Source organism: Limulus polyphemus, unplaced genomic scaffold (genome assembly GCF_000517525.1).
Source record: "Limulus polyphemus unplaced genomic scaffold, Limulus_polyphemus-2.1.2 Scaffold1073, whole genome shotgun sequence".
In the NCBI taxonomy this organism is placed as follows: domain Eukaryota; kingdom Metazoa; phylum Arthropoda; class Merostomata; order Xiphosura; family Limulidae; genus Limulus; species Limulus polyphemus.
Window position 1 is genome coordinate 233992 of NW_013666683.1, and position 11108 is coordinate 245099.

The following is an 11108-nucleotide window of genomic DNA, read 5'->3' on the forward strand; positions in this document are numbered from 1 at the left end:
CTTACTTGGAAACATTAAGAATGTTGCATGGAATCTTTAATGTCTGTCTTCACCATTTAAAGACCAACAGTTTTTGGGATGCTAGTGATCAAATCTTCCCTTTTTATTTCTTATGAAACTTGTAGAAATACACTTGTGTTATACAGTTTACATTATCAATGATTTCTGTATATGCAGATATTTTCTACAGATACTTAAAGTGCAGAACTGATAAAGACATTTTGGAAAAAAAAACCAAGTGTACTTCAAAAATATAAACTATCACACACAGATAAAGATAAAATGAGAAAAATATGCTAAAATTACTGAAAAACAAGTACCTGAAATTTCAACTCACTCGCACACACATACACAGTATTTTACGGTTTAAAACAGCTCTATTTTTATTTTACATAAACCATCTAGAAGTATATTCAAAGTGTGAACCTGAGTAATTTGGAGTTAGGGACACCAAGTCATCAATATATAATTAATTTCTACCCTGTGTGCTAAATAATGAAAAAATATTTTTGATATGTGTCAGATAAAGTAAAGGTTATAACAGAATAATTTCTTTTCAGCATGTTAACCAGTGGATAAAATATCCAAAAAATTTTCCAGAAAAGAGGAAAATTTTGGCTCTCCGTGGTTATGATCATTTGCTTGATGTTTGTCATGAGGTAAACACACTTTTTTTTTTCCCATACTTACTAATGATCACTGATAAACACAAGCAAAAGATGTGATAATGAGCTTGTTTTTTATTATCTCACCTTTTTACATTTTCAGATCCGATCCTATTTAGAAGATGAACTGATTGAAACAAGCTTTAAATTGTATAAGAAAGTTGTTGTTTTTTTTGGAAGAATTGTTCCCATTAAAGTTTGTGTAACACGTAAAGAGCTCTGCTAACTTAGATTAACTTTTCCAAATTATCCAAAGCTTCCCAGTTATTTCAATTAATGTAACTGTAATTTATGTTATCGTTAAAATTTTAAAATGGTTCTTCAAGGAGTATTCATAATTTTTCTGGTTTCCAATAGTTGTTGAGGCTGGTGATAATTATTTTGGGACTTTATATAGAAAAACAGTAGATGAAGTGCTCTTAGAACTCATTTTTTACTGTTTAGATATTTCTTGGACAAGTTGGAGAGAATAGATAAACATTAGATGAAGTTCTCCGTTTAATAATATTTGTATATGTATTCATGATTATGTAGAATGGTCCAATCCTCGACGAAGATCCGTCCTTAAGTATTTTTGCTCAGAAAATTACGGTCTACCAGGTGAGTTTTTTGCTGAAGTTATCAAGGAAATAGTTCAATAGTATTATCATGTTCAGTTTATTACTGGTTATCCTGCATGATTATGTGTTTTTACAAAATACTGCTTTGCTGTAGTGTTACTAAGACTTTTATACTCATTCTACAGACCGGAGGCTATGCTCAAAACCTTTACTGAAAAAAAAACAAGAGCTAAGCATATAACATAGTTGTTTGAAACATACTATTAATTAACTAGACATATGGTCTTAAGTTTAGCCTTCAATAACAAATATAGGGAAATTATTTTTGCAACAGTTTCAATGTTTTACCCACTGCAGCTAGTTACATGAGAGTGATTTTAGACTAATGGATCCTTTTGTAACATTTATTAAGGAATATTTGTGACATTCACAACACATAGGGAACTTCTGTAACCTGAGGCAAGGAACATTTGTAACATATAGAGAATATTTGACCCAGTTAAAAGGGCACATTTGTTTTTCCATATGGAACTTTCATGATGGCTAGATGGAACATTTGTAACATATAGAGAATATTTGACCCAGTTAAAAGGGCACATTTGTTTTTCCATACGGAACTTTCATGATAGCTAGATGGAACATTTGTAACATATAGAGAATATTTGACCCAGTTAAAAGGGCACATTTGTTTTTCCATACGGAACTTTCATGATGGCTAGATGGAACATTTGTAACATATAGAGAATATTTGACCCAGTTAAAAGGGTACATTTGTTTTTCCATACGAAACTTTCGTGATGGCTAAATGGAACATTTTATCCATTATAATAAGACTTGTCTCATTGAAGGTCATTTGTTAGTGTGGAAGTGTCTTTTAATAAGCACATTACAAATAACCATTGAACAGTGCACATATCTTGTTTGTTCTGATTTTTGATAGTTTAATGTTAGTTTCGGGTTACAATACAATGTTGCTCACATGCAGTTGTTTTGTATGATAGCTTTGTTATTGTCCAATTTTAATTGATTTAGAGCTTGGTTATTAGTGTTATTTGCTATTAAATTAGTCAACAGCTCCATTAATCATTTATATTGAATTGATTTATTAGTCCTTCAAACCATGGTATATAAAACTGAAAAATAAATATTGGTGGCAGATACTGCCAGCTAGTAGCCTTCCCTCTAGTCAAGAGCTAAAAAATTAGTGACAGTAGCATATAGTAGCCTTAGTAGCATTGTCATAACAAAGACAAAGCAAGCAAGTTTGGTGGCAATGTAATGATTACTTGGATAGTTGAAATAATTTGAAACCCTGATTTCAATTAGTTGATAATTTTTGTGATAGTCAATATATTCAGTATTTAAATTAATTGATCATTGGAATAATAGATTTAATCATAACTTTGATTAACTGATTAGTTTATGTGTGACACTAGTCAGTGTAACTGCTGCTCATAGGTAATAAATTAAATTGTTCAGCTCTAAACAGGTTTAAATAGATTTTACTGTAACAAAAGAGTGTTGTATTAACTTTAATGTCACAAAGCAGTGATCACTTTTTAACTGAACAATTTTTAAGATATCAAATGATGAGTGTGGTTGATTTGATTTATATCAGTCTCTGTTCAGTTATGTATTTCTGTTTGTCTGGAAAAGTAATATAATGATTAATTTTTATAAGGTGTTGGATCACAATGGATCCATTTTAGTAAACAATGTCATAAGGTCAGATCCAACTTGTGCCAAGATCACTCATAGGATCCAGTGCTAAACTGCAGATTAATGTTACAGGTGGATGAGAATGGTAACATATTTATCCTGGATTGGCCATTGCATGTTAACACACAGCTAATAGCTGAGGACTGAAATTATTGGGGTAAAATGTCTTGCTGAAAATCACAACAGCATACTGCAAGCCAATCTGGAACTCACAACCATCCAACTACAAACCCAATGCATGAAGCCAATGAGCCACACTGCCCCCAGTAAACAATATAGCTTGTTCTAAAAGCTTTGGATTCATAATGTGCCTGTGTTGGTAGTCCAAGGATTAACAAGTATTGCTTCAATTTCATTGATACTTTTTTAACATCAGTGGTTAGTTATTATAAACTGAAGAAAAAAAGTGTAACAACTTACCCTACGGCAAATACCTGAAGGTAGTGTACTCTTTTATCAAAAATCTAAAATTTTTATCTATGTGTCATTGTCCATTGGGTATGAATGTTTGTCACAATCACTAAAGCTTTTTTTTTAATGTGATATTTGTACTTAAAATAGCTTTTTTTTTTGTAAGGACATTAACATTAAAGGTGTTGATCTTTTATCTTTTTCTTTGTACTCATGACCTACATTCAAATTAAATGTAAATAAAGCAAAAATCTGCAGAGATTTTAATGTAATACATAGATTCCAACAAATGTAAAATAAGTAAAGGATGTTTGAGAGTGTTTACATTAAATTCTCAGAAAATGTTGTGTATTTTTAAACTTAACCCACCCAGATTGTCTTAACTTGAACTATTTTATTCGTTTTTAGTCCTGAGGTTTTATACTGGCTCATTGAATAATTTAGAATCAAATAGCTAAGTTAGCTGATGCAGTTGAAAGAGGAGACCCTACAGACTTTTCACAACTGTGCAAGTTTGAAAGAAGTTCGGATCTATTGGAGCCAAATATTTGTTGGGACGGAAGGCCAAAGGTAACTCACAGGGATTGTTTCCTTTTTTTAGTATTAAGTAGGAAAATTGTAAACAAAGGTATAGTTTAGTGTCAAAATAGTGAATTTTACCATATATACAGAAGTTACTCTGTATTCAGAATTTGGATTCTCTAGACAATATGAATTTGTAACTTGAAGTATTAATGTTTAGGTATTTAAGTGCATGGTATTGTATGTGTAGTATTAAAGTCTGGATGTTTAGTTGTACATGGTATTAGATGTATGCAGAGTTTTAATGTTTGGATATTTAGTTTTACATGGTGTTGGACATATGCAGAATATTAAAGTTTGATTGTTTAATGGCACATTGTAATGGATGCATATAGAGTATTAAGGTGTGGATTTTAAGTGGTGCATTGATTATGGATGTATATGAATTATTAAAGTTAACTTGAATGTGGAGTAGCACATTGATATTGGATATGTGCGGAATATCTAGTGGCACATGGTATTGGATGCATGTTTAGTGATACATGATATTAAATGTATGTGGGGTATTAGAGTTTAGATGTTTAGCAACATATAATGGATGCATTTTGTTGTATCAAAGTTGAGATGTTTGGTGACATATAATCAATGTATGTGGAATGTTAAAGTTTCGATGTTTGGTGACATGTAATGGATGATGTGAAGTATCTGTTAGATGTTATAGGTATAGGATGGTCACCAATTGTCAGTTAAAAATACTTTTACTTATACTTCTTAATAGTATAAATGTATACTGTGTTGTTGTTAGGCTTAGGATTCTTCTACAGTAGGTGTCTGTGACTTGTTAGTGATAAATTCAATGATAAATGGACACCACACACTTCACTTGTTTTCAAAATAATATATATATTCTGAACACATTAAACATATGTACAACAAATTCTTCACACTATAGATATTACAGGTATATCATAGATACTATATAGTTCTCTTCTTCTTGTCAAAAGTCCACATAGGCCTATTCAATTACTTTAGAAATTCAGTTGACAAGTTGAACTATCTTCTCTATTAGTATTACTACTGCACTAGTATTCTATATATGATTCACTTGCGATTGTGGTGCAAGTTACCATAATTGTTTGGTCTTCTTTCTTCAAAATATCCTCTATTCCTTTTGTCAAAGTGTACTCAGGCTGATTCAATTACTTTAGAAAAATGCTTTGATGGAATGAATTATTTTTCTTATTTCCTTTTCTACTGTTAGTCTTACTCTAAAATATTAAACATTAGGCCTATGTTAATCGTTAGGCCTATCACTTCTATGGTAGTTAACTTCACACTGAACTTTTCCTTGCCCATAACTTTATTCTCTTCTGCTATTTTTTGTCAGCTTTTTCCACTTGTCTCACACTTTTTATTTGTCTATTACTCAATTGTCTGCCTGCCTTCTAGAAATCTCTATATTCCCAACATCATTCTATTGCACACAGTGGTCGATAGTCTCAACATCAGTGACTTATAGACACAACTTCCTACAATTGTCCTAAGTCTTATTATAACAAAAACTAAACAACAATAAAATATTCACTCACAAGAAATAGATTAATCAGTAATATCTAAACTAAACAGTCTTATATATCATGACAGTATCAAAGTTTAGATGTCTAGTGATGACAGGTAATGGGTGATGTGGAGTATCAAAGTTTAGATGTTTAGTGACAGGTAATGGGTCATGAGGAGTATCAAAGTTTAGATATTTAGTGATGTAATGGATGATGTGGAGTATCAAAGCTTAGATGTTTAGTGACAGGTAATGGATGATGTGGAGTATCAGAGTTTAGAGATTTAGTGATGTAATGTACCATGTGGAGTATCAAAGTTTAGATGGATAGTGACAGATAATGGGTGATGTGGAGTATCAAAGTTTATATGTTTAGTGATAGATAATGGGTGATGTGGAGTATAAAAGTATAGATGTTAAGTGACATGTAATAGATGCATGTGTAATTTCAAATTATCGAAATGCTGTGCTGCATGGTACGTAAGATATAACGTGACAACAACTCACAGCATATGTCAATCACTAGTGTTTTGATATAAACAGAATCCCTAGGTGGATGACAATTAGCATCTTAAATATCTCATGAATGTGCTTATTACTAGTAAATTACTTTTCTATGTAGCTTATGTTTAATATATGTAAAATCAGAGATTAAAACTAATCATCTCAAGATTGTGAAAATCCTTTTATCTGCAGTTTTCTATTTAACCTTATTTTCATGTAAACTACCATTTATGTTGTTCCATACAAATTTCCCATCAAACACCATTTGCCTCAGGCACAGCTTGCTCATCCTTCAAAGCATATTGAATGAGAAACTGACTGTATACAAACAGATCCATGGTATGATACAGTGTTAGATGAGTTCAGTGCATCCAAATGTGTCCAATATAAACACACAAGTTTTCAAGTAGCCATTTTCCAGTATTTTATATGGTTTCGGTTTCTTTTTTTTAAGATTTAGTTAGGTATTAAATGGTTTGTTATGTTCTTGAAAAGGAGTGTCTGCATTGATAGAAATGATTCATAACTGATATTTTTGCAGAATCAGGTAACCTTACTAAGGTAGACTGCTGAAAGCAAACAATAAGTATTTTGCTTTCTTTTTTTTTTCTTGAACATTAAATTTTTTTTCACTCCAACTTTTGAATTGCTGTTTTTCAGTTCCTAAGTTATGTTTTAGGGTGATGGACTTCCTCTACTACATCGTGCAGTGCTACACAACCATGAACTGATTGTTAATGCCATCCTACTCCATAAACCTTCAGAACAGTCCATAGATTCGTTGTTTGATCAAGTGAGTATTAAAGATCAAAATACTAAATGTAGTTAATCTAGCCTAACACAGTAGAAAACAGAATAAAATATATGAGATATATTATAGTCTGTGATTGTTGTTGTTTTTGTGTGTTGTATGGGGGGTCATGTGATGTTCATGTTTGTGTTTTTTCAGTGAAAATAATACTGAATTACACAGTTTTCAACTATCTATAGAGAGAGAGAGACAAAAAATGTGTGTTTTTTTGCACCCTAACTCCTCTGAGCCTATAAGGCCAGTCTCAACCAAAATTTGTATGTGAACACTATGAACTGTGGGGAATGTCCTAAGGGGATCAAAATTGAACTTAACCCTATTTCTATTTTGTAAAGCCTGTTGGTTAATTATTCCAACCCTATTGAGTCAATCTCAAACAATCTTGGCAGGTTGACGCGTTAGACAATGGTGAATATTCTAAAGGGATTCAAGGTCGAAGTATGAAAACTGTTGGATTATTTTTCAAACAACCAGCTTTTCTCATGGTCAATGAGATGTAGGATGTTCAAGGGTGGGATTACATCAAAATCTTCATTTGTTGGTAGATGGAAAGTAAACTGGACATGTTGTTTCTGAAGAAGTTTTGTTATAATTTTAAAATTTTGAAATAAAGTTTATGTTCAGGTTGTTACTTAGAAATATATGATTGCTTTTAAAGTTGCATTGTTTTAACTAAGTTGATGGGTATTTCAGCTAGTGATATATATTTTAATGACAGAGTCACATGGTTTCCATGATTTTTTGGCTTAAAAATGTTTATCGTATCATTTTAAAAATTATATACTTGATTATCTTTATTTAAGAAATTTGTTTTCCACTCATAAAATCCCAGTTTGTAAAGCGATAGTTTTATGTTCATCATGACAATGTGAAATTAAACTGGAAGCTATTATATAGCTGTGAAAGTTTCACATCAGACTATTCAAGTGATTTGTCATCACAGAACACTTTATATATACAAAATATCACGTATATTTTAGAATAGCACTTATATCTCCATTTTTCCTGGACTTGTATGTGGCTGATGGATCCAAGGGTCCATGATTCATGTCCTGTTACAGTAAGAAAAATTGTGCTTCATACCTTAGATCAATTGGTGGGTTTCAAAAGTGATGGTCATATCCAATTATTTAATTACAGTAACCCAGAAGATGGTAGTGGGTGCTGTTAACTTGCTACATACCCTCTAATCTATCAGTTCAAAATTAGGGATGGCTAGCAGTAATACCCCTTGAGTAGCTTTGTGTGAATATCTGGAACAAACAGTCTCAAACTCTGTCTGAGGAGAAATTTATGAGTGTTTTCAAATTGTCTTAAAAGCATGTATTTTCTTATAGTACCATCGTACTGCATTACACTATGCTTATGGTATGACTGAAGCTGGGCCAATCCGTAGAAAGCTGCTTGACCATGGTTGTTCTGAACACATGTTAGACAAGGTATGTACATATCAGGGTTAGACATGTCAGACACGATGCTTGTTTTTATTGCTCATTTTGGACCTTGGAAGTATGCTGTTTACACAGTTACTCAAAATCTTATTTAACAACAAATAAGACTATCTATGCATAAAAAATTTTTTTCTTCACAAGGTGGAATGACGTAAATTTATTTACTTTGAAGTTTTATATAATACATTCAAATTTTTTATCTATTATAGTAATACTTGGTTTTGGAAAATATGTGCACATCCTGCCATCTAAATGCACATGTGTGTACACTTAATTTTAATGGATGTAAACAAAAGGTAAATGTAAATATACTTTCGTAGAAATTTTGTACAATAACATATTAAAAGCTTCTCAAAATTTTTAAAAAGGTCTAACATTAGGTCATAGAATTACATTGTAAGTTTATTTATTGATAGTATTGACTACAGTAAAGTTTAGTGCTAGCTAAACTAAAGCAAAAAATGTCCACAAGTTACAGTGTTAATTTATCTCTTTATCGAATATAGGCCATACTTAATAAAGGCATAATTAATATTAGGCCTAAGACAAGTGGACTTACAGAATGTGATGTCTATGATTAGAATTATTTTGTATTATTCTAGAAATCCTGTATTTCAAGAAGTACTGTTGTGGTAAAGATACTAATTTGACCACAAATGTTTTGCTGATCTCTGCTAATAGCAAATAAAAAGTAAACAATTAAAACTTTTTATTTCTTAACATTTGGTCAAACTTTCAGTCTTACATTTAGATAATATTATAGTTCTTTATTGGTTTTAGACATTGATTGGGTATCATATCCTGACTATTAATTTTAAAAGGATCTGCTAATAGCCAGAAGAAACCATTGATCTTTATATACATATTTTTTAACTATGTATTGTTGTTATCAACAGCAAAGAATAGCCTTTTTTACAGTAGAAGTTTGAGATTTTATTTCAAGAGCTACGTTATAAGATATAAATTTATTTAAATGGTTCTTTTGATTGATAAAAAGGAAAGATTGGAAATATAGACATGAATATTAAGGATAATACATAACCTATCATATGTCCTCCCCTTGCTGTCCCATAAAGACATTCTTTTAGAAACAAAGATAACACTTGTCAACATTGTATTTATACTAATACTTAAATATCAATGCCAGATATAGACCATCAGTAAAAGGGCCAAACAATGAATAACATTATGTGAAACGAAATGCCTCTGTAAAGCTGTTGGTAATACCAGATGAGATAAAGTAAGAAATCAAATGATCAGAGAACAACTTGTAGTGAGACCAGTACTAAAACATATAGAAAAGCAGAAATTGAAATGGTTAAACCACTTGGTATGAATAAGTTTGGAACAACCCAGTAAGAATGTAAAGGTGACAACTAATAAGAAACAGAGGCAGAGGAAAACCAAGGAAGCATTGAATCAATGGTGTCAAGGAAACAGTTAAAAACATTAGACCAACAACTCCTGAAGTGTCACACCTTGCTCTGGAAGGACAATTTAAATCTACTGTGATGCTAAAAGGTACAAGTGGAGAACAAAAGAAAGAGAATCAATGGTGTCAAGGAAACAGTTAAAAACATTAGACCAACAACTCCTGAAGTATCACACCTTGCTCTGGAAGGACAATTTAAATCTACTATGATGCTAAAAGGTACAAGTGGAGAACAAAAGAAAGAAAGACTAAGGGTAATGGGTCACAGCTTTGGAAGCTTAGATACAGACTCGTCTTTGGCTTTGGAGTTATAAAGTTGTGGATTTGTGTGTTCTGGTGTGTGTTTGAATTTTTTCAAATTTTTGTGGAAGTAGCATATAGATGTGAAGGATTAAATGTAAGGTGAATTAAACTAATTAAGTTATTAGAATATTTTATTATTACTGTTTTCTGGATGAGAGGTGAGCTGAATGGCCATCTGTCACCATGCTTTTTTTCATGTTCTAATGTAATTTCTTGCTGTATTATGAGTAGATAAGAACTTATATCTATTCATTTGCTGCTTTCAGAATTCTAAAATAATTTTACAAAGAAGTTTGAGTTATTTAGTTAGCTTTCAGTAAAATCAAACAATTTAGGAGTATACCAAGATAAAACACAAAAAAACTACATCATCAACACAATAAAAACATCAAGTTTAAATATATACGTGTATCATAAAATATTCAAAGAATTGGTTGATATTGAAATATTCACCAAAACAAACAACAGTAAAGGTTTTAAGTACAGATATGAATACAGCTACTAAGATGATATGTAAAAAAAAATCACAGACACAAAACTAAACATTTTGAAATAAAAAGAAACTGAATAAAAATAATGTATATTCAGTACAGTGAAAATTATTATTATGTACTAATTCTACCAGGTATGAGAATGGGCAAAGGAAAAAAAAAAAGTCCACAATATTTTGAGTCCAATGCTTTGCTCTTTGGTCCATTCTCCTGTATATTGTTTTATATATATTTGACAGATCTGAAGCCCTTAAATTTTACAGTAGTAAATTAACCAAATCTGGTTAATTACTTAACAGTTCTATCAGTTTTTAAGTAGTTTCCTGTGTCAGAGCAACCCCATGAAACATAGTTTATAAGTTTGTGCACAGTGTCTTTACTGGTAAATCAACCTTTTTGAATGAATTCTCTGTTTTTACTTCACCGCTTGTGGTTGATTCCTAACAGTAAATGTATTTTCTAGTTCTTCCTCTGACCAGTCTCAACTGAATTTGTTTGTAGCTGAGCCATCACCTTCTCTAGCCCTTACTTCATCATGCTGCTTAATAATCTTTGTCATTTTTGAAGTTATTTCATTTTTTAAATTAATGTGCACATTTTCAAGGAATTTTCTACATCATAAACACGATTTTGTAAGATGGGGAAAAAACTTGTCTACTAATTTCAATTAGTTATTGTTAT

At 31.3% G+C, this 11108-nt stretch overlaps 1 protein-coding gene across 4 annotated transcripts in view; it reads left to right on the top strand.

Moving 5' to 3' along the window:
- Nucleotides 1-11108, top strand: part of LOC106462000 — a 43502-nt gene that overhangs the window by 27968 nt on the left and 4426 nt on the right. For 3 of the 4 annotated variants that reach the window (XM_022389118.1, XM_022389120.1, XM_022389121.1), the window contains 5 exons: nucleotides 561-659; nucleotides 1200-1265; nucleotides 3800-3925; nucleotides 6619-6732; nucleotides 8088-8189. In XM_022389118.1, the coding sequence (XP_022244826.1) occupies nucleotides 561-659; nucleotides 1200-1265; nucleotides 3800-3925; nucleotides 6619-6732; nucleotides 8088-8189 (507 nt within the window). The remainder of the gene's footprint in view (nucleotides 1-560; nucleotides 660-1199; nucleotides 1266-3799; nucleotides 3926-6618; nucleotides 6733-8087; nucleotides 8190-11108) is intronic. The other variant, XM_022389119.1, reaches the window with a different exon arrangement.